This window comes from Natator depressus, chromosome 3, assembly GCF_965152275.1.
Source record: "Natator depressus isolate rNatDep1 chromosome 3, rNatDep2.hap1, whole genome shotgun sequence".
In the NCBI taxonomy this organism is placed as follows: domain Eukaryota; kingdom Metazoa; phylum Chordata; order Testudines; family Cheloniidae; genus Natator; species Natator depressus.
In genome coordinates this window covers 77348783-77373842 of record NC_134236.1, presented here as the reverse complement: position 1 = coordinate 77373842, position 25060 = coordinate 77348783, and the positions used below count along the sequence as shown (strand labels likewise).

Below are 25060 nucleotides of genomic sequence, written 5' to 3'. Positions count from 1 at the left end.
TCTGTTAAATGGGAGCATTCAGAAATATTCACTTCCAGTATAGTGTTTTCTTTTGGCATACATAAACTCACATGTGTTTGTGAAGTGTTCAGCTATTGTTATGCGGTACCTGTACTGTCTGGAAAGGCATGTGTAACCTTTTTACCTAATTGACCATTGACTACTATTCAGAAAAAATAGTAAGATATTTACACATCACCGGTTATGGAGCCCTTAGGATTTATGGTAATTGATTTCAATTCTCATCTGGTTCCCACTCAGCAGTGAAGTACTTAGAGGCCCTGTTGAGGGGGGGAACCTTCTCTCCTCTCAACAGACCCCAAGAAATCACAGATTTAGTGGGAATGATAAAACAGACATAAGGTATCAGTGAAAAGCATGTGAAGAATATTAGGCATCACAACCTCAGCCGATTTTATTACTCCTATGGCATACCTTAATGTGGGGCACCCTGAAAAGACAATGAGATCTCCAGCCACAAAAAAAAAACTTCAAAGAAAGCATCTGCATAACAGAATCGTTGCAAGTCTCTTTAATTTGATGGGAATCTAAATCGAATCTGGTTATATGTATCAGCTTCCAAATTCCACAGTCTCTAATTGTTTGGGTAGCGGATATCTCCAAGATATGTCAAGAGTCATATAATGAAGGGATGTTTGGGTTTTGTATGTGTATTTGTATCTCTTTATTTATCTCTCTGTCATATAGTATAAGAAATTACCTATAAAGAGTTCAAAAATAAGTTGTTTCCCATCAAAGCACAAGTTCATACCTAACCAACATCTGATTACTTTAGTCTTACAATATTTTACAAGGCTGCATATTTTGACATGTACTAATGATTGCTTCATAATTTTAGAACTACTGGATCTTCAGCCTTTGCCTATCAGAGCTTTGGGATGTCCAGAGTATGAAACCCTTTACAAATTCACCCATTTCAACCCTATCCAGACGCAGATATTTCATACGCTCTATCATACAGACTGTAATGTTCTTCTTGGAGCCCCCACAGGTTCTGGAAAGACTGTTGCAGCTGAGTTAGCTATCTTCAGAATTTTCAACAAGTATCCCACATCTAAGGTTTGTGAAATGTTTACTAGAAATATGCAATGTCTGTATACTTCTTTCAGCAATCCAAAACTTCACAAAAATTAGGAGTATTACTATGCTATATAAACAAGTATATTCTACCATGCTTTAAATGCATATTGAGATTCTTTTTCCGGGGAGTCCTCTGCATCCATGATGAATTTCTTTGTACGGTTTTGTTCAATATCTGCATCAGTGGTTTAGATAATTGCATAGAGAGTACACTTATAAAGTTTGTGGACAATACCAAGTAGGGAGGGGTTGCAAGTGTTTTGGAGGATAAGATTAATATTCAAAATGATCTGTACAAACTGGAGAAATGATCTGAAGTAAATAGGATGAAATTCAATAAGAGGAAATGCAAAGTACTCCACTTAAGGAACAATCAGTTGCACACATACAAAATAGGAAATGACTGCATAGTAAGGCATACTGCAGAAAAGGGATCTGGGGGCCATAGTGGATCACAAGCTAAATATGAGTGAACAGCGTAACACTGTTGCAAAAAAAAAAAGCAAACATCTTTCTGGGATGTTTTAGCAGAAGTATTGTAAGTAAGACAGGAGAAGTAATTCTTTCACTCTACTCCGCATTGATTGGACCTCAACTGGAGTATTGTGTCCAGTTCTTGATGCCACATTCAGGAAAGAGGTGGATAAATTGGAGAAAGTCCAGAGAAGAGCAACAAAAATGATTAAAGGTCTAGAAAACATGACCTATGAGGAAAGATTGAAAAAAAAATTGATTTGTTTAGTTTAGATAAGAGGTAACCGAGGGGGGAATGTAACAGTTTTCAAGTACATAAAAGGTTGTCACAAGGAGGAGGGAGGAAAAAAAATTTTTGTTAACCTCTGAGAATAGGAGCAATGGGCTTAAATTGCAGCAAGGGCGATTTAGGTTGGATATTAGGAAAAACTTCCAGGCAGAGTGGTTAAACACTGCAATAAATTGCCTAGGGAGGTTGTGGAATCTCCATCATTGGAGGTTTGTAAGAGCAGGTTAGACAAACGCCTGTCAGGGATGGCCTACTAGATAATACTTAGTCCTCCCTTGAGTTCAGGGGACTGGACTAGAAGACCTCTTGAGGTCCCTTCTAGTCCTCTGATTCTATGAAAGTCAATTAGATGATTTAGCCTCAAAACTCCCACTGAAATTTGCTTTGGAAATCTCAATCTGTATGTGTAAACTTGTTAGTAATAGTTGAGGTGGACCAAGAGAGAATTGTAAAATACTGATAAAATATAAGATTTGAGTGCATCCATAGTTTTTCATATTGGACCTTCATACCACAATAAACAGCTATTAAAGGAATATTAAGAAATCTTGCTTAATAAATCAGTCTTCAAAATGTGTAGGCCAGATTATCAAAAGTGCATCTGAACTTTTCACACACTCAGTACATGTGTATCAGTTTTCGCATGTTCAAACGTACACTCATGCTTTAGAAAACCTGACCCTAAATCTTTAAATGAATAGGTGAGAGGTTTTTCGCAGGAGTGGGTGGGTGAGATTCTGTGGCCTGCGTTGTGCAGGAGGTCGGACTAGATGATCATAATGGTCCCTTCTGACCTTAGTATCTATGAATCCTGTAAAAACTATGCCAGTGTACTTCAGCACACAGAAAATACTTCTCTGGGGAAGTCTTGTGAGGTTTCTTTAAAAGTAGAAAATTTTAAAATGAATTTTAAATGATTTTAATGATAAAACTAAAGAGATGGAAATCATGTAAGATGATATTATACTAGAAATTCTGGTTATTTTTGTTTGGATTTGGTGCATTAATTTCAGAATCTCAGTTTTCAGGTTTTATGTTCTCAGCAATAAATGGCAATACTTTATGTAGGTCATTTTATAATGACACATTTGTTTGCTTTTTAAAGGTGTAATGGTAGTGTCACAGTTTTATAAATTGCTCTTTTTATTTATTAATATATATGAATGTCATTGGCTCAAGGAACAAAAGAATTTTTGAAAGTATTAAGTCTATCTTCATTAGAATCCTGTTGTAAATTACTAAATGTAATTTTAAGAATTATGCCTTAATCATTTATACTTAATAAGTTAATTCAAGTCCTTAGAGGCATAAAAGAAAATAATGCTTTGTAAATTAAAATTTTACACAGCTTTTTCTTGTTTAATTCTGCTTTTGTGTGCGTGTGTGTGTGTTCGCAGGCAGTATACATTGCTCCCTTAAAAGCACTGGTACGAGAGAGAATTGAAGATTGGAAAGTCAGGATTGAAGAAAAACTTGGTAAAAAGTATGTTTCTCCCAGAACAGTCCTGCAAGAGTGGAGAAACTCTGTTGAATATTTTTTAGTATCTTTCTATTTAGTCAAATATGTTTTATCTTTCAAATTGTACCAATGCTCCCTATAAAAAGTCTGAATGTATCATAGCAAACACACACTACATAGAAAAAAAAATAAGTGACACAAAAATGGAAGGTAGTTGAATACATTGCCAATTTTCCTTGTTTTCTCTAGCTTGGCAAGCTAACAAGTTCAATTTCTCTTTCTATTATCTTTGTCTTTTTTGAAGTTGCAGTTCAGAATTACCCTTCCTTCAAAGATTTATTTACAAGATCTCTTGTAAGTTGTGTAACCTGTCTACAGCAATGTCCATGTATGATCTTCCATTCTTGCATTCCTCCATTCTTGCATTTTTTGTGCACCTATAATTACCATTGGCTTCATCAGGAGTTTGGTATACTCAAGAAGTGCAGGATTGCCCTTTGACACAAAGGGTATATGAGTAGTTTTAGTCCTTTCTAAAATTGTCCATAATTATCAACAACTTCCAAGTGTGGATTATTTATGGCCAGATTTTGCAATCCTTACTCATGCTGATTAATAATTTACTCCTCAAGTAGTTTAATGGATTTAAATAGAACTACTCCTAGGAGAAGGTACCTCTCTGAGTGTAAATATGTCAGAATCTGGCCTTTACTAAAAGGCAGTTATTTCATTATATTTTCTGTGATTTGTTTTAATGGGTATGTGAATAAATTAATTGTCCTGATGATTTTGAAAGCTTTTTTTTTTTTTTGAATGATTTTCTTTGTGAAATTAGCCCCATAGCTGGTGATGTAAACATTGATTTGGGGAGATAAATTTTACTCCATGGAATTTTTAGGAAGTGTGAAATTAGGCAGTAGAACTGGCAAAGAAGTTGCCATAAAAAATGTCAAAATAAAAGGATAACATTCAGTCTAAAAGAACCAAGTATCTCAAGGTTAGCCTGACCTAAGTCAGTAAATTGGCATAGAAGAAATGGTATAGGTGTCAAACCAATGAAAAGACAAGCTAGCCCCCAACAGCAAGAATTAACTCCAAGCTAGTGCCAAAAATGCAGAAAAAGAAAACGAGTGGCAGATTTCAGAAAGAAGAGGAGGAGACCAAAACTTGGTTAGGAATCTAGAAATAAATAAATGGCATTTTCAATGGTAGCCATCAAAAAAGAGTGAGTTTAAGAGCCAAGGACTGTCAGGACTACCTTGACTGTCCCTGCTGCAGAGTTCTAATAGAACCTAGAGAGCAGAGGTGCTGCTACCTAACCTCTCACAGATAGTCATCACTGCTAGGCAGGTTGTACAGGGCAATATACAGCCACTAGAAGATATATAGGAAGGGCTTAACATACAGGTTCTGAAAGGCTGTTTTGACTTGCAATTAATATCCATAGAAATATTCATTTATCTTTTTTGCATCAGTCTCTACCTTACAAAGTTATGAATAGTTTTGACATCCAAGTAAACGTTTCTTTCTCTATGATATTGCTAAGAAAAGTAAAATAATTTGAAAGTGAAGAAGTTTAAAGACATATTTCCTTAGAATTTTTTTAATTTGTTTTTGTTTGCCAGGGCCATTCAGCCAGGAACACCAGTTTTATTTTTTATTTTGTTTGAGGTAATATTTGCACACACCTAACCCAAGAGGTTAGAAAGCTTCATTGGTTTAAAAATAGAGTTTTATCCGGTCACAATGACCATTTCACTCATTACAGGATAGTAGAATTGACAGGGGATGTGACGCCTGATATGAGAGCTATTGCCCAAGCTGACCTTATTGTGACTACACCAGAGAAGTGGGATGGGGTCAGTAGAAGTTGGCAAAACAGGAGCTATGTCCAGAAAGTTGCCATTCTCATCATAGATGAGATCCATCTGCTAGGTAAGCATAGTTTCTTATCACAGTTGTTGCTGAATTTGAAAGTGTGTTCTTACAATAGACTTGCATGGAGTTCTAAACATTTGGATTTATTAAATTTTAATGCACATTTCTCTTCTTGCCCAGGGGATGAGAGAGGCCCAGTACTGGAAGTTATTGTGTCTCGAACTAACTTCATCTCATCTCACACAGAAAAACCTGTAAGAGTAGTTGGTTTATCCACAGCATTAGCGAATGCCAGAGACCTTGCTGACTGGCTAAATATTAATCAGGTATGTGGAAAATTTCTGAAGAAGACATTTGTACATATCTGTGCTGTGCATAGTAATATTTCCAAAATAATTTAAGCTTCAACTGAAAGTGTTTATATTTCCAATTTAGATGGGTCTGTTCAACTTCCGACCATCTGTACGTCCAGTTCCATTGGAAGTACACATTCAGGGCTTCCCTGGCCAGCATTACTGTCCTCGCATGGCTAGTATGAATAAACCTGCATTTCAGGGTAAGCTGCCAAAACCAGGACATTTCATACATTCAGTTAAAAAAAAGGAGGGGAGGCGGGGGAGGGATTTTAGCCATTTTGCATAGGCCACTGAGACACATTTACAACATGTTTGTATGTTTTCTTGGGGTGTTTAGGGGAGATCTGTTTCTCTTGATGATCCAAAAACTATTTATCTCAAACATCAGGTATGGTGTTAATTCAGCATATATCAGAGGAATTGAAACACATTTGGACCAGAATCAGTAAACTTTGTGATTATGAAGAGAGATGTTCTAAAATGAAAATGTATTTTCTTAGGGTTCAGCACTGTAAAAACACATTTTTGTAAAAGTATTTGAGATTTAGAAAGTAATAAAACCATTCACAGTATTTATCTGATTAGGTATTTTCTTACAGATCACTGTAAATAAGATTTACTGTACGTGGCATTTAATTTCAGAAAGGGGAACTATGCAAAAATGAGGAGGTTAGTTAAACAGAAATTAAAAGGTACAGTGACTAGAGTGAAACCCCTGCAAGCTGCATGGACACTTTTCAAAGACACCATAATAGAGGCTCAACTTAAATGTATACCCCAAATTAAAAAACACAGTAAAAGAGCTAAAAAAGAGCCACCGTGGCTTAACAACCATGTAAAAGAAGCAGTGAAAGATAAAAAGTGGAAGTCAAATCCTAGTGAGATAAATAGAAAGGAGCATAAACGCTGCCAAATTAAATGTAAAAATGTAATAAGAAAAGCCAAAAAGGAGTTTGAAGAACAGCTAGCCAAAAACTCAAAAGGTAATAACAAAATGTTTTTTAAGTACATCAGAAGCAGAAAGCCTGCTAAACAACCAGTGGGGCCCCTGGACGATCGAGATACAAAAGGAGCACTTGAAGAAGATAAAGTCATCACAGAGAAACTAAATGAAATCTTTGCTTCAGTCTTCACAGCTGAGGATGTTAGGGAGATTCCCAAACCTGAGCCATCTTTTTCTAGGTTACAAATCTGAGGAATTGTCACAGATTGAAGTGTCACTAGAGGAGGTTTTGGAATTAATTGATAAATTTAACAGTAACAAGTCACCGGAACCAGATGGCATTCACCCAAGAGTTCTGAAAGAACTCAAGTGTGAAATTGCGGAACTATTAACTATGGTTTGTAACCTGTCCTTTAATCAGCTACTGTACCCAATGACTGGAAGATAGCTAATGTAACGCCAATATTTAAGAAGGGCTCTAGAGATGATCCTGGCAATTACAGACCAGTAAGTCTAACATCTGTACCAGGCAAATTCATTGAAACAATAGTGAATAAAATTGTCAGACCCATATAAGAACATAAATTGTTGCGCAAAAGTCAACAAGGTTTCTGTAAAGGGAGATCATGTCTTCCTAATCTATTAGAGTTCTTTGAGGGGGTCAACAAACGTGGACAAGGGGGATCCAGTGGACATAGTGTACTTAGATTTCCAGAAAGCCTTTGACAAGGTCCCTTACCAAAGGCTCTTACGTAAATTAAGTTGTCATGGGATAAGAGGGAAGATCCTTTCATGGGTTGAGAACTAGTTAAACGACAGGGAACAAAGGGTAGGAATAAATGGTAAATTTTCAGAATGGAGAGGCGTAACTAGTGGTGTTCCCCAAGGGTCAGTCCTAAGACCAATCCTATTCAACGTATTCATAAATGATCTGGAGAAAGGGGTAAACAGTGAGGTAGCAAAGTTTGCAGATGATACCAAACTGCTCAAGATAGTTAAGATCAAAGCAGACTGTGAAGAACTTCAAAAAGATCTTGCCAAACTAAGTGATTGGGCAACAAAATGGCAAATGAAATTTAATGTGGATAAATGTAAAGTAATGCACATTGGAAAAAATAACCCCAACTATACATACAATATGATGGGGGCTAATTTAGCTACAACTAATCAGGAGAAAGATCTTGGAGTCATCGTGGATAGTTCTCTGAAGACGTCCATGCAGTGTGCAGCAGCAGTCAAAAAAAGCAAACAGGATGTTAGGAATCATTTAAAAAGGGATAGCGAATAAGACAGAGAATATCTTATTGCCTTTATATAAGTCCATGGTACGCCCACATCTTGAATACCGCATATAGATGTGGTCTCCTCATCTCAAAAAAGATATACTGGCATTAGAAAAGGTTCAGAAAAGGGCAACTAAAATTAACAGGGATTTGGAACGAGTTCCATAGGAGGAGAGATTAAAGAGGCTAGGACTTTTCAGCTTGGAAAAGAGGAGATTAAGGGGGGATATGATAGAGGTATATAAAATCATGAGTGCTGTGGAGCAAGTGAATAAGGAAAAGTTATTTACTTGTTCCCATAATATAAGAACTAGGGGCTACCAAATAAAATTAATGGGTAGCAGGTTTAAAAGAAATAAGTCAACCTGTGGAACTCCTTGCCTGAGGAGGTTGTGAAGGCCAGGACTATAACAGGGTTTAAAAGAGAACTAGATAAATCCATGGAGGTTAAGTCCATTAATGGCTATTAGCCAGGATGGGTAAGGAATGGTGTTCCTAGCCTCTGTTTGTCAGAGGGTGGAGATGGTTGGCAGGAGAGAGATATCTTGATCATTACCTGTTAGGTTCACTCCCTCTGGGGCACGTGGCATTGGCCACTGTCGGTAGACAGGATACTGGGCTGGATGGACCTTTGGTCTGACCCAGTATGGCCATTCTTATGTTCTTATGTTTTTATTTTAAAAAAATTATTAACAGAAGTTACAAGTCAAGCTAACCTCACATAATTGTAATTTCAAGGCTATAACCATAAAATTCAGAACTTTCCATTCGTCTAGATTTGCTTCTGTTTTCAATTTTTTATTCTTAACAAAGGTGGCAGGCAGGACAGATTTAAGAAAAACTCTCATATTTTATTGAAACGTTTTGTTTTGGTTACATAAAGAATATTTATTATATCAATTAAAAATAACCTCCAAAATAAATTTTGTAATGTGAACTGCTGTTGATTGTGAGGTGACAGTTGTGAGGTGACTTTTTAGCTGCTCTAATTAGACTTATGACAGAAGCAAAGTATTGATTGTGGACCAGAGACCAATTTTGGCAGTTCGTATTATTTACACCTCCACAGGAGTATTGTACAAAAACACTAATGAACAATAAATCTGTCTTGGGCTTTTCAGCCACACCTGTTCCTGAAGCAACAAAAATCCATTAGATGTCAAGCTTTAAAAAAAAAAAAAAGATATATCGGCATCTATAATTGTAAGGCATACAAGTTATACTATGTATTTATATAATTTTACAAGGATATACATAGATTTCTGTAGATTCATACACACACACAGAGTATTACCAGCAAATTGAGAGACAATATGTTATGGTGGGTAGTATAGCGCATTTGTTTTTCATATATTAGGGATGAATGTGTAGTACTAATTGGTAGACTGAAGCATAAACATCTCAAACATATGTATAACATCATAGAGATAGTATCTGAAGTTATATATATAAGCTGTTTGTTTACTTCTAGCAGCTCATGTTATTAGAAGACCTATAGCAATTTGATTTATTGAGGATTTGCTTTTCCAACTTGTTTAACAGAGTAGTGTCATGGCTGTATCAGCATTTCCATTATTATCCCCATTTCTGAGGTCATAAAAATTTGCTGTAATCTGAAAATTTTCAAATGTAAATAATGCTTTTAAAAAAAAAGAAAAAAACTATCGTTGGTTTAAGTAATTCCAACTAGTTATTCAAGTGCAGAAATAATGCTCTTTTACCCCACTGTGGCTAGGCTTTGTAGCAACTATGCAAAGGTCACTTTCTGGTGTAGAATTCTTGTCAGTGCATAGGCACAAAATGTAAGTGAAGGATGGATTTAAATCCTCAACACATTTAGTTGCAATGCATCCACTGCTAGCAATATATGCTGAATTGGGAAATTCTGGTATCCGGCAGGGATGGATTTGCTCTGAATTTTTTCTTTTCTGACAGCTATTAGGAGCCATTCTCCAGCCAAGCCCGTTCTTGTGTTTGTTTCATCCAGACGTCAGACTAGACTCACTGCCCTAGAGTTGATTGCTTTCCTGGCTACTGAGGATGATCCAAAGCAATGGCTGAAAATGGATGAAAGAGAGGTACATAAATATAATGTGTTTTAGTTGTGTGTTTTTATTTCATTTTTCAATATCAATTTGAAAAGAAAGTAAACCTAAAACACAGTAGTTTTCCTTGACTTTTTTTTACCGGGGGGGGGGGAGGGGTAGGGCCAAATCTTGAAAACAATTCCACATATGCTTAATTTTAAGGATGTGAGCATCCCACTGACTTCAGCATTAAGCACATGCATAAATCGTTGCAGGATCAGGGGCTTATGTAAGCTCTTTTATTTTTATTTATTTTATGTTAGTAGTAGCAGTAGTACAGTTGAGATCAGGACCACATCATGCTAGGCATTGTACATACAAATGAATTTAATTCCATCTTTGAAATTGAGTTTGCTCGTGAAATTCATTCAAAGCAAACTCTGTGAAATTCAATACTTTGCCATTTACACTGTTGTGAATTTTCTAAAAAAAAAATAAATAAATAAAATAAATAGTGATTTACATAATGCCTTAATTATTATATTTAATTTTAATTATTATCCTTAGTTACATGTTCCACTGGCCCCCTACCTCATTCAGTGCACAGGATGGATGATGATCAGTTAATGAGTAGCCATTCAATATTTTGTTTTATTCTCATTGTTCAGTGAATGGCCCCATACCTTAATTACTACACACTATTCAAATCCAGTTCTGAAAACAGAATTATTAATTTCCTCGTGGGCTTTTCTATGGCACTTCTCACTATAGTATCCAAGTGCTTCACAAGCAAACATTAATTTAATTTATCTTCACAACACACGTGTCTCCCCACCACGAACTCTTCATCTGAATGTTCCTTCCCTGCCAGCTGGCTCCCTGTCACTCTCCCTCCCCGCCATTCCCTCAGTATGGCTCCCAGTGCCTGTCTCTCACCTCAGCTCTCAGTCCCAGTTTTTTGCCCAACTGGTTCAAGTCTCCCCCACTCTCCAAATTCCTAGTCACAGTTTCTGTCTTCTACCACTCCCCTCCACCTAGGCTTCTTGTCCCAGGCTACTTCTTTACCTTTCCCCAGTCTGCTTCTAGTCCTCTTTGTATCAGACTCAGGTGGCTTCTTCCGCCATGCTGCTTGGATGCCACCACGGAGGTCACTAATAGCACAGGACGGGCTCCCTCCTCTCAGTTCCAGTGCCAGGAGTCCACCCTGGCCTGGTGTAGCTGGGAACATGGTTACTTTCTCTGTGGTGATGACAGATGCACAGTCTGAATAGCACGAGGAGCTGTGAAGGGGCAGAGGATGCTCAGTGAGGACAAAATCTTTGAAGATTATACCTGCTGAACTCAAAGCATGTGTCTATTCAGCAAAAGCTCTGCATGGGCTAGACTACCCAAGCTAGTCTGAATCTAGCTAGTGTGGATAACAGCAGCAGTGAAGACAGTGCAGCACAGACTTCAGCATGGACTAGCAAGCCAAATAGGTTCCTAGGATCTATGCCAGTCTTGTACTGCGTGCACTTCTCTGTCTTCACAGCTGTTGCCCTAGCTGAATTCAAGCTAGCTGGAGTAGCCCATGTGCAGCTTTTGCAGTGCAGACTTACTCACAGTCTACTGAGCATGTGCAAACTGAGATTTTTTTCAAAGGTTTGTAACATCCAAATCTGGGCAGATTTTCACTGGAACAGCGAAAGGCACCACCCTGACACAAAGGCCCCTCCCTCCCTTTCAAATTGCAGGTCACTGCCCAAACTGCAGGAACGCTAGAGCTTCTCGAGGAAAATGGCTCCAGAATTTTTTAACATGGGAAAAACAGTATATTTTAATAACATTATTCTTTGAGATGGCTGAACTTTGTTGGCTGAAACATTCCAAAAATTTTCAGCTTATGGCAACACCTGACATGGAAAATTTTAGTCCATATTTTTAATGTTTGGCAAAGTCATAAGCAATTGAACACAGGGTCTTATATTGGTAAGTGTTGGACAACCTTTATAGTATGTTATATCAGCCTCACCCATCATAATTTAATACTGTTTAACAGTTGAGAAATTGACTACCTTAAGGGATTGGTAACAAAACATGAAGCATTACACTTCTAGGTCACCAACTCATATTCAGCCCATGTTAATGGTGACAAAGAGTTATTAGTATCTGGTAGCAGCTCTGTACAAAATTGTCTCCACGTCAGAAAAGCTACCACAACTGGCATTTTCATCCATGTAAAACAGTCTTTGCAGTGAGGCCAAGGATTGTGAATGCAGGTGATCCCTCTGTATTCACTTTGAAACCCATTTAATTCAGCCATTTGCTGGGGAACCTTGTGGACTGGCACTTCCCACACAGTACCTGTTGTCCAGGAGGAATAAAGAGCTATCATTCTGGCTCATTTCAGTGGTACTAAATCCGTGCTGTTGAAGCTCTGCACAGCTGAAGAGGTTAGAGCAGGCGACTGACCATTCTCCATTATCCATCCCTGCTGACCCCATAAATATCCAAGCAGGCATTCAAATGGGTATTCATGCTGTTTAAAACAGTATTTAACTTACCCCGAGACCTCCATGGTTACCACTGATCAGCCAGAGCAGAACTCTGCCTGTGGCAGCACAGGGATAGGGGGAATAAATGAGGCAGACATTCTTGTGGGATGGCTTCTGCCACCACAAACCAATAGGGTACTCCTCTCATGGTTCTTGGAGATTCATGGGGTTAGGAGATCACACCATCCAGAAGCTCTGTACAACCTCAAACTCCTAGCCCTTAAAGGAGCACTAAGTAGGAGACTCAACAATGAGAGCCATAAGAAGATTTCCTAGTTCTCTGGCTGCTCTTATTGTATTTTTTTTCCTTTGAAAAGGAGCAATATGGCCATTGTAATTACCTGAATTACCGTTTGTCCTGGATGCTGGGAAATTTCCATCCAAACAGTTATCTACAAATGCCTATTGTATCTGCTTCTATTCTTTGCAACCAACTAGACATAAATCACAGGCAAATACTAATAACTTAGACAATATCTGTTTCTTATTATTTTGTGTTTAGGCTAAAACAACTTCAAAAATTACCAAAAGGTCAGGTTTGCTAATCCAGTAAATTTAAATGACTAATGAGAGAGCCCCTTCAGATAAGAGTTCACGCCATAATCCCTGGAATCAAGTTCTGCCAATCTTGACCAGTTGCTCAAAATGTAATTTGGACAGAAAAGTGTCATTTCCTGCATGTGGGAATAATTTGGTTCTGCCTCTACTGGGCAGAAATTATGAGATAGGGGGTGCCATCTACATTTCACTCCTTGGTTATAATGGGAAATAGGAATCTTAACTGCCTCCTAATAAAGTAATATCTAAAACACATCTACATTTGATCCTGCTTTTCTGCAGCTGATGATTAACTCACTGAACTGCAACTTTTGTATGGTTTGTGTTACAACCTTAACTTTAGTTTAGACCAGCATAACAATTCCATTTCACTAGAAGACAGTAAGCAAGACAGCAACACAAAAGGCTTAGCTCAGTGCTCCTGCACTATTTGTGCCAGCTTCCTGCTCTTTGGGGAAGCAGAGAGATTACCTGCAGTTTACACAAGAGAAAGAAGAACAAAGAAGAAATTAACTCACAAGTAGAACGTGTTATTGGCCCTAAATGGTTTGTATCTAATAACCTTGATATACTCCCTCTGAGTGCAGTTGGAGTCACTGAAGGCACTTGAATTAAAACATCATCTTTCATAAGCAAGAGGGACCTAGTTGGAGGATTATCTAAGTATCTTTGACTTTGAAACTTGCTCCTGACCCGTTGGCCTATCAGGGCCAAAACTTCTCTGCATGCTCTGAACCCATCTCCTTGGCTTTTAAATAAGGGGTGGACGGGAGATTGGCAGAGTTTGGGTCTAGCGTATTATCTTCCTATTCACTGTTGGACATTTTATTTGCATTTTAGTTTATGCAGTGGGTGCTTGGAGCACAGAATAGTCATTTATCTATATTTTTAAGTACATAAATATTGTCAGTGACTGTGGGCTTGCCCTATATTTTTACATCTAACTACCAGAACACAGAAGGCAAAAGTTGTGTGTTACATGTTACAAAGAAGGTTTCGCAAAGTGACTTGAGATTGGTGGTGATCTTAAATGAGAGCAAAAATGCAAACAAGCTCTACTGTGATTTATTTTTTATAAATTTGGATCAACAGATTTTTTTGAAATTGAGCAAGATTAATCTGTAGTTTTGGTCTGGTATAAAGACATGCAGGGTTAGTCTAAAACTAATGCTTAGAGCAAAACAAATCCATCTTGTAACATTTTTGTGGATTTAGGTTTTTTACTTGAGAATTCTAACTTCAAATTTAGACTGAAAGCAAACCCAGATTAGTGGAATTAGGCAAAATGCTATCCAAAATGCCATAACTTTTTTCTGAGTATTAAACAAAGCTAGAACTGGCAGATGAACTGGCAAACACTAAGCCTTACTCAGCTGTTTTTCATAATTCCGTCTATGAGAACAGACTACATAAAAAAAGAAATTGTTGTCCACTGGCTGAAAGACTGTCAGTTTTTTGTGTTTGTACATAGGCTTGGAAGGATTAGGGTTTTTTTGGTAATAGTTGGTAAATATCAATTTCGCTTCACACCCACAAACTGCCCCAAAAAAGTTTTCATCAATAATAATCAAAATTTATAGATAGGCAAAGTAAGAAAAATGCTGCATGAAAACTTATTACAGTTTGATTCAAGAATATTTACTTTGTATATTTTGACATGTGATATTGACAGTTTGTCTTTTCATGGTTGTAAAGCTTTAACTTTTTGAATCTCAAAGTCTATTGTCATTAAGTAATTATTGTATAACCTGCCCTAATTTCCAACTACTGTGAAAACTTAAATTAATAAAATAAATAATGCTTTAGACACACCATTCTGAACAAATGTGAAAATTTAAATTGATCGAAATAGAGAAAATGCTTTAAAATAAACCTTGATATTCTCTGCCAATTTTTTTTTTAAATTGAATTCCACCAAGCCTATTTATGCCTTGCCAAACTGTTGTTTCTGTAGTAGCTGCTTGCCATCTAATATATCTTGTGAGATTTAACAAGAGAGTATTAAGTGGGGGAAATATAAACTACCCATTTATGTAAACAATTGACATCTTCAAGCTTTACCCTAGACTTTAGTGGTTTTCTTTTGTCTTCAGCTGGATAGAAAATCTTATTTGTATAATATTTACTTTAAAAAATACAAGAGCACTCTCAGAAAACTCCTGGATTAGTTTTGTTTACTGATGTCATTGGTGCTGCTACATCAGAGCTAAATACTGGGTTCCATTTGCCAGTCAATAAACCCCATAAGATTGCTTAAACTGGCTCCACACCAGTCTGATCAGTTGCAGGGCTCTCTTGCCTGGAATGCAAGGGAGACTGTGAGAATCTGTGCCTGTTCCATAGACAGGAAGCAGTGAGAGCCTCACCTCCATTACCAGCTGATGCCCCTCTGTTTACTTAACAATGGGTCCACAGAAATTGGCTGCACTCACTCTGGCGTAGCTTCTTTTGAATGGAGAAGGTGCGGAGGTGGGGGTTCTTCATCTTTGTGAGGCTGAGAAAAATACAGATTTGTTTTCTGGATCTATGGCTGGAACACGCTGTGTAAGAGCTAGGTATTTTAATTCCTGGTGATGAGGGGGCGTCCAGAATGGGCCACTGGGAGATCAAAGCCTCCTTCTCACTCTGCCCTCCTTGGATAGCCATGAGGTGATATACTGCCTCGCTAACAGCTCTGGTTTGTACCTGTCAGCCAGGAGTGAATTGTTCAAGCTGATGGCCCATTCACTCCTTTTAACTGCATAGGAAGCAACCCCACCTTTGAGATTTTGAAAGAGATGCTGCCACCTCAAGGTCCCAGTTTACCATATACAGCAGTAGGACTGGGTGACACCATGGATTGTGACCCAAGGAGGAGGTGGGATTAGGCAACTGCTTGGGGGATGGAGGGAAGGCATGGGGAAGGAACCAACCCTTTCCCCCTCCTCCAAATTGTGCTCACTTCTGTGGATGTGTGGCTGTGGAGTGGAGCAGTGCTGCTGTTTCCATACTGCAGAAATTATTAGAACCAATTTTGTTAGCTCTTCTTTTCTTTTCCTTTTCTGTCATGTTTGTATTGCTTTTTGTCTTAAGGACAAAATAGAAAATTAAAACTAATTAAGAAAGTGGTACATATTATTATTGAGCTACAATATAATTAGATAGTGCTTACCTAGCAAAAGAAAGTGAATTTAATACTTTCTAGGATTTAATCCGGCCCTCCCTTGCCAGACTTTTGAATTTCTTCTCATATTTAAACGTAATGGGGGAACAAATCAACTACCAATGTACACCATTTGAACTACAACCACAATAATTTTCGCATAACATATTCATCATTTTAGTGCCTTGCATTTTGTTAAGATTATTCATTATGAAACCTCTGGATACAACTAAGTTACCAAACACAAACATACCTTCTGTAAATTATGATCTTTAATAATATTCATACAGGGCCACATCCAACTCCCACTTAGGTCAGTAGAAAGACTCCTCCTATTGATTTCAATGGGAATTAGGCCCACAATGACCTCTGAATTCAGAAAGAGAGAAACTGTGTGTGAGAGATATAATTGTATGGTTATGTATATGGCATCTGTGTGAGAAAATTATGTGTATATATGTTGGGGGGGGGCAATATGTATACATATATATGAAAAAAAATAGGAGACCTAAAAGGACATTTGGCTTTTCTACCTCTCACCCTTAAATCAAAAAACCCATTGCCTCCTCATAGACTCATAGATTTTAAGGTCAGAAGGGACCATCATAATCATCTAGTCTGACCTCCTGCACATTGCAGGCCCCAGAACTTTATCCACCCACTCCTGTGACAGACCCCTAAACTCTGGCTGAGTTATTGAAGCCCTCAAATCATGGTTTAAGGACTCCCAAGTTACAAAGAATCCACCATTTACACCAACTTAAGCCTGCAAGTGACCAATGCCTCATGCTGCAGAGGATGACAAAAAACCTCCTGAGTTTTGAAGTAATGCTATGATATAAAACAGGGGTAGAGAAATCTTAGACAAGCATATTTCTGCCTTTTAAATATTTTAATGCTGAATGTGTAACTTTATTAATGTATCTCAATTGTGGTAAATGCATATACTTGAAAGCACTTTCCCTGGTTAATCTTGTCTGGGGTTTTTTTGGGAGGGGGAGTGGAGTTTTGATTTTGTTTTTGTTTTTGTTTTTTTGGGGGGGGTGGGGGGGGCAGCATATTTTTGTTTTGGAATACTATCACATATGAATACCTGGTCCAAAATAATAATAAGGGAACTTGATTGTATGTCTTTAGCAATTATCAAGAATGATCTCTAAATGTTTTTCGTTATTGAAGTTTAACTTCCTTCTACAAGATGTTGTTTTTATGACACAAAAGTGTGTCATAAAAAATTAACATTTAGGTATAACAAGGAGATGTTTTTTATTTCATTTAACATCTGTAGCAGATGTGAAATATGTAATTATTTTTGTAAAAGACTTCATAACTTTCACGATTCTTTTGTTTGGCACATCTTTCTTTTATTGGGCATTTTAGACAATTGATAAGCATTATTCAGTGGCATATGGTCTGAGTCTGACGTGCTTTGAAAAGTGTACAGAGTACTAATAATGAGGATTCTGTGAAAATGGGAAAACCAGCACAACAGATATGCTTTGAGAAAGTATGGGGTTTTAGCATCTTGAAACAATATATCACACTCAAAGGGACAGAATTGGGCTGCACAATCTGTTAGCTCATTCTTGTCCAATCTGGTCTCCTCCTTTCTTTTGGAGCCAGCATTGTCATCAACTTGCTGAATTATACTCTGACTGGAATGTATTTCAGGCACAGAGTAATGTATCTACTTAAATGGAATCCTATCTTTCTACAAAAGCTTTTTAAGTATAATAAATTTTAAAATATAAAAAACAGTTCTATTAACTTAAAGTAAATGGTTCAACAGTTTACATATGTGCAGGAACAGAAAATGACTACTTACTAGTTTCAAAAAAATCTAGCATGTCTCGAGAAGAGTTTATTTCTGCCATTTATAATCTTCCTTTTTTTTTTCTTTTCTTTTTTTTTTTTTGGTAATTAATGTTTTGCAATGATTACAGACTCCACTTCAGATTTCAGAGGTGATTATTAACAGCTAGCTTCTTAATCAAGCGATATTATGGGGAAGAATGGGAGGGGTTTTGTTCATATTTCAAAAATCTATGCAAGTTAGCCCAGGTTACCCAGCATGAGCCCAATTCTGTTCTCATTGGAATCCAGAGAAAAATTCCCCTTGACTTCAATTGGGGCAGGTTTGAGCCCTAAATTAGTTTAATATTAACATATGTTAATGTGTGTACATATACACATACCCCAATTTCAATGAAATTTACATTTCCTTATAGCCATGTTTCTGTATTTAGAATGTTCTTTTTTCTATATCAAGAGTTTAAAAAGACATGTATTACTTTTTTAAACTTTAAGAAGGATGATTAAATTTATATTCAAATATATTAAAATATATAGTAAAATGTAGAATGATGTGGAAACTTTGATGCGTCTTACAGTATGTCATGTTGGTGTTAGTGTATTTTTTCTGAGTAAAAAATATTAAATGTAATATTTATCTTATTATGTAGAGATATTTAATACTTATGCAATAAATAGGCATAGGGAAAGGAGTTCTGCTTTAAAATAAATTGTCATCAGAATTTTAAGCCCTGAATTGTGCTATGGGTAGAAATACTTTTGTTTATTATATTGATTTATGTAAAAGTAAGGGGGTCAGCTAGCAGTGACTAGGATTCTCTGCTGCTAGAATGACAGGATAGTAATGCATGTGCCAGCTCTCCTATAAGGGTTCTTCAGTTTTTCTGTGGTAAATTACACTGCTTTGCAGGTATGACTAACATCACCACAGGACGCTGCTGTAATACAAGTCAGGAGAAGAAAAAAGTCACCAGCGCAGATTGCAAAAAGCAAGAACAACAACTCTGAATAAATTCCCGGCAGTGTGAATTTGGGATATTTTATGCTGGGAAGTACATGACCAAAAGGAATAGTACAGGTTCTCAGCTAAAAATAACTACATTGTAAAACTGTTATTGCTGAAGAAATATTCTGATTGGGTGTAGACCAGGGGTCTCAAACTCAAATGGCCCTGAGGGCTGCATCACTGACACCCCACCCTTGCTGCCCCGTCCCTGCCCCCACCCCTTCCATGAGGCCCTGCCCCGCCACTTCCCTCCCCTTCCCGAAGTCCCCACCCCAACACCGCCCCTTCCCTGCCCCCAGGAGGAGCAGGAGGGGTGTAGGGTGTGACGGGGGCTCAGGACAGGGACTTGAGGTGCAGGAGGGATGCAGGGTACGGCAGGGGGTGTGGGGTTCAGGAGGGGTGCAGGGTGCGGCGGGGGCTCAGGGCAGGGAATGCAGGAGGTGTGCAGGGTGCAGCAGGGGGCTCAGGGCAGGGAATTGGGGTGTGGGGTGCAGGAAGGGTGAGGTGTTTAGGGTGTGGCGGGGGCTCCGGGCAGGGAGTTGGGGTGCAGGAGGGGTGTGGGGTGTGGCAGGGGGCGGGCAGGGAGTTGGGGTGCGGGGTGCCCAGATTCTGTGTTAACCTGGTATCATAATATAATCATATTAACTAAGAAATAAATGTCATTCGATTAATAAAAGAAAATAAATCAGTCCAAAGCGCACAGTTATCATGAGATAATTGTACTAGGAGCCAAAACTTTAATGATATTTTAGGAAATTGGAATCTCTATTACTTCCATCATTGCTAAAGTAACTAACACTTCAACTAAAACTCCTTTTAAAATTATTTGAAATGCATTGCTGTGCTGGCCAAACTAGATTGTCTAAGTAGGTCAAATATATCAATATTCTATAAAGTGTATTTTTATTCTCAGACCTTTGTAGAACTTATTTTTTAAAAGTGATGTGTTTTCTATCATGTTAGGAGGAGTCTGTGGAACTACATTGTATGCATTTGCTAGATATCCAAATCATTTTATTTGCCTTAAGAATATAATAAAGATTAAATCCCAGAAAACAGTTTTCAAAAAAATTAATGTTCTGAGCATCAGAAACAGAACATTTGAAAGGCTTTGAAACAGTGATTATTAATATAACTAATGGACGGCTGCTATTGTCAAAATTTCACCGCAATATTTTAAATGATATAGTTTTTTTTATTAATTTTCTCAATATGATGTATATATTCACCAGATGTTCTGTTGTATTGTTTCACTGGTCCTTTGTTTTGTTTTATTTGTTTGTAGAGATAGACACTAAGTGACTGTGTCATCTAGTGTTTACAATTAACAATGTTACAATACTCTGTGGTATAATATTGTTGATGGTACTCACGGTGGCATCAAGAAACCATTGACTAGTGACTAGGTTTAAAAGCCACTGGCTGTAATTGTATTAAAACAACACGAAACAATAAATAGCATTAGCAATAAAATAATGGAACAAATATTTAGGGACAAATCAATAAGCATTTTGGACCAGAATGTGAAGCCTTTGCTTATATTGATGAGCTGTTACTCATAAGAGTAATCCCAGTGAAGTAAGTAGGCTCATTCATGTATTTAATTAATCATCTAGGCAAGTAAGGGGTTCACAATCTAGCCCTAGAGGTTAATGGAATCGTGAGCAGTAAGCAGCATGAATTTGTATACAATAAATCTGTCCAGAGAAACCTGATCATTTTTTTTTTTTGGCTAAAATTGCAAAATCGTTGAATAAAAGAAAAGTAGTAGCTGCAGTGTGCTTGGATTTACTGTAGGATTTGGTACCATAAATTACAAAATCTCATTTGAAATATTAGTTGAATTGGACTGGATAGGAACATACGAATTGGAAACTGACCATTGAAAATGGCTAATATAGCTAAATAAATGGTGTAAATGAGAATTTATTGAGTTGAGGGAACATGTCTAAGTGGGTTACTTAGGATCTGAATTAGACCCAGTTTTATTTTCATCATAATTAATAATTATGTTCTGAATTCATTCTGAATCATAATAATAATTCATTCTGAATAATTCGTTCTGAAATAATTCGTTCTGAAAGACGAAGTAAGCAGCACCCCTGAGTACAGGGCTTGAAAGGGTTGTCTTTCTGATACTGGCACTAATAATTGAAAACTGTGCCAGGCAAACAGGGCACATACCAGACAGACCAGGATTCTTTCAGCATTCTCTCTGTGAATATAGACAATGCATAGCAAATTGTGGTTGCTGATAGAAAACAGGTACTTTATCAATAACAAGAAAGCTAAAATGTTAAAAACTTCTCAGAAGAATATTTAGTACTGTTCTAAATCACGTAACCATCCTTTATGTTTCAGATGAACGATGTTATAGTGACAGTAAGAGATTCTAATCTGAAGCTGACTCTTGCATTTGGAATAGGCATGCACCATGCTGGCCTACATGAAAGAGACAGAAAAACTGTGGAAGAACTATTTGTGAATTGCAAAATCCAGGTAAATTTGTGTTTTTAATAATACCAAAATAAGATTTATATGCAATTTTAAAAGTTGTGTCTTTGTTACATTAATCTTTCTTTCTGTTTTAGGTTCTTATTGCCACAAGCACATTAGCCTGGGGTGTAAATTTTCCAGCTCATTTAGTAATTGTTAAGGGAACAGAATTTTACGATGGAAAAACAAGGCGTTATGTGGATTATCCCATTACAGGTATTCACGTTAATCATACAGATTCTTAGTTGCTGAAATGCATTTCAAGCATATGCAAATGTGAACTTGAATAATTTATAGTTTTAGGAACTGAACCTATAAAAATCTATAATGGACACATGTTGGGATAGATTATTCGTTGTGTTTTTGTCGTATAACTGTGACTCATGAGAGAACCTGTTAAAGGTTTTTCATATATTCGTTTTTCCTTTTGTGGAAACCTTTCTCTTGCAAAACTACTGAGTTGGTATCATCCTAAGAGGCCATTTTAAAAAAAAAAACTAAAAGCAAAGGACAGTTTTAACATGTACAGTACACTTTAAAGGAACACTGTAAAATCAAATTTGGCCTGCAAATAAATTATATAAAATAAGTTTTTAAAAAAAGTGTGAAAAGTAAATTGCTTCCATGAGTTTATTTTGTTAATATCCACTCAAAAAGGTTTTTAAACAACTATGCATTCCTCTGCAGTGTTTGCAGTCGAAACATTGCAGCACTCTTAATGCATGAGAATCTGAAATTCCAATTGACTAATCTTGAGTATAAACAAACTAATATAATTTTATTGGCCAAACTCAGTGAAGCTAAAAAGTAAACAAAAGCATAAATAGTGAAAGCTAAATAAACTGTATTGCAACCATTTTAGAAAACTCCAGAGAAGTAAGACAGGAACAACTTTGAAAAGTTCAGACAAGGGAGAACATTAATTTGAATGGTGCTAAGCTTGGAGAGCCAGGACTAGCTAAAATTATTACAGGTTTCCTAGTCCATTTTATCTGTTATACTAAAGAAAGATAGTTTGATTTTAAACTATCTGAAGCTTGGCCAGAAAAATGTATTCCTAGGAATAATCTAAATGTTATTTGTAACATAGGTGGATATTGGTTTCTTTTAACCAAGCAGTGTCACTTTGATAGAAGACAGTTGGAACTCAATACATTATAGAGGATGCCCATCCAACTAGTCCATCATAGAGCTTAATTTAGTGTTAATGCTCTACACTCTTATGCAGGAAACTTTGGATCAATTTCCAGGCCAAGTCTCTTGCTTCTGAGTTCTGGCATGACCTGGGAGTATAGCTATAGCAGCATGCTTAACACTTTTGAGAGTCCTTTGTATCATTCTTTGGCTGCTCTAACGACAGTACTAACAGTCTCTGGATAAGAACATATCTAGCCCTCCTCAGCTGTAAGAATAGTGATACCTCTCTTTAATACTAGTTGTGAAGAATGAGCAAGAAAGAACCCAATTTGTCCTTCAGCTCCCTAGCTGAGTCTGAAGGACTGGAAGTTAGAAAACCCTTTTTTTTTAAGTAAATAAATTAAACAAAATCAATATGGAATCAGTGAGGCACAATAAACACAGAGCCCCATTATGCTTTTTTTATAGACTTGCCTTTCAGAGTATAGCTGCACACTTAAGTTTATTTTGAGTGGATTCTCGAATAGGCTTTGGGTATTGTGGGTCTGTTGATTCTTGAATGAGCTTTCAAGGGAAATGCCACATTCTGTACCAGTAGCATTTTCCCCCTTTTTTGATAGATTTAATTTTCCTGTCTGTAATTTCACAGAAAATTATGGTATGGGAAAAGGCTAGTTTTAAAAAGATCTAATAATGCTTTCACATGGTCTGGTTTGAAAAGGTATTTTTTGTTGCTGTTTTAACTTTCTATAAAATAGTGTTCAGGGTATTTGAGAGTTGTGGGGGAAAGGGATTGATGAGCAGTTTGATGAGCAGTGTGTTCTTTTTGAACTTAACACAAATTATGATATGTCCCTGGTCTTTTCTGCGATACAGGGTTTGTCTACACTACAAAGAAGAATCTGCATCACCAAGTCTCAGAGCCCAGGTTAATTGACTCGGGCTCACGGGACTTAGGCTGCAGGGCTAAAAATAACAGTGTAGATGTTTGGGATCAGATTGGAGCCTGGAGTCTAAGAACCTCCTCCCTTGCTGGGTTTCAGAGCATGGGCTCCCACCCAAGCCTGAATGTCTGCACTACTATTTTTAGCCCCGTGAGCCCAAGTCGGTTGAGTGCACTTGGTGGAGTGCATTTTTTCTTTTCATTGTAGACATATCCACAGAGCCTTTGCTGGCATAGCTTTGCCAGCAGAACCCCCTAAGGAGATTGAGCATGTTCTATCAGAAGGAGGTTTTTTCTACCAGCATAGCAATACCACGTCCATCAATGACATTAGTTATGCTGACAAAAGCACTCTTATGTCTGCATAGTTGCATCTACACCAGCAGCTCTGTCCGCTGAGTCCACGCTCCTAGCCAGCCGCTATAGTTACACCAGGAAAACTTTGTAATGTAGACCAACCCCCTGTCTCGCTTTCAGTTCTGCCCTTAGGATTGCCTGTTTAACTTCTGTTTAACATCTCATAGGAGCATGGCACAAATTCAGATGTGGTATAAACTGATTCATCTCCATTAAAGTTACCTGCCTATTCTAGGACTTAATTTGGTGCCTAGTGTACAATTCAGGGCAGAATGAGGTCTCTCAATTTTACTTACTCATAGGCCCATAGTTTGAAAATAATAGCAGTGCCTAAGTTCACATCTGAATTTAAGCATGGCTGGAAATAGTACAAATCAGAGGTTTTGAGGTGGGCCAATCTCTGATACAAGACGTTCACTCAGCCAGTTGGATTGCTTTTGACATTTCAATAGTTTAATCCAGTAGTTAAGAACAGTCCAGGCAGTGTATAGTCAGTAAAGAAAATGTTGGGTTTGGCTAGCTCTCCAGTGGATATTGGCAAAAATCATTTCCTGACGCCTTTTGGTAAATTTCATATGCACTATCGTACACTATTTTAATGCACTATCAAATAGCAGGAAATATTTCATCATTCTCCCTTGTAGGCATCTATTCATAAATACCATTTGGGAATCCATTTCTTTTTATAGTTGAACATCAGTCTTAATTTAACAATGAACAAACTGCGTAAAGATTATTGTTGTCGTTTATATAGCTCATAGAGACTACAGAACAGAAAATATAGAAAAGGTAAACAGTAATTCATGCTTGAAAATTATTTTCTGGTTTCATTTATATTATTCATATTGAGGTAAAACCTAGAGGCCCCAAACAAAGCTCATGGCTCTATTGGATGTGATGTAATACAACTCAATAAAACAAAATCAGTGCTTGCTCTTGAGCACTCGGAGACCCAAACAAATGGATAAACAAACATACAGAGTGGGGTGGGGTAGGGGACAAGGTAACAACAAAGACAGGTGTGTTTGTATAATTTGGTAACCTTAGTGCTCATAGCAGTCACAACTGGGCACCAGCCCAACCTGTATCCGTCAGTGTGTTTTATAGACATCACAACAGAAGTGGATTTTAAGGACGGATTTGAGTCTTTTCATTTGAATGTTACTGTACCTGCTTGAATTCTTATCATAGGGGGAGCTAGTTGTGACCCCTGTATTTAGGTTGTCTAATACTTTCCAGTATGAAGGATTCTTTTGACCTTTTCT

General features: G+C 37.3%; 1 protein-coding gene across 3 annotated transcripts in view; it reads left to right on the top strand.

The window, feature by feature from the left end:
• Window positions 1–25060, top strand: part of ASCC3 (activating signal cointegrator 1 complex subunit 3) — a 513547-nt gene that overhangs the window by 399095 nt on the left and 89392 nt on the right. For all 3 annotated transcript variants that reach the window (XM_074948158.1, XM_074948157.1, XM_074948156.1), the window contains exons 25-32: window positions 860–1080; window positions 3262–3347; window positions 5092–5258; window positions 5382–5527; window positions 5637–5757; window positions 9719–9861; window positions 21224–21361; window positions 21454–21574. In XM_074948158.1, coding sequence (XP_074804259.1) covers window positions 860–1080; window positions 3262–3347; window positions 5092–5258; window positions 5382–5527; window positions 5637–5757; window positions 9719–9861; window positions 21224–21361; window positions 21454–21574 — 1143 coding nt within the window. The remainder of the gene's footprint in view (window positions 1–859; window positions 1081–3261; window positions 3348–5091; window positions 5259–5381; window positions 5528–5636; window positions 5758–9718; window positions 9862–21223; window positions 21362–21453; window positions 21575–25060) is intronic.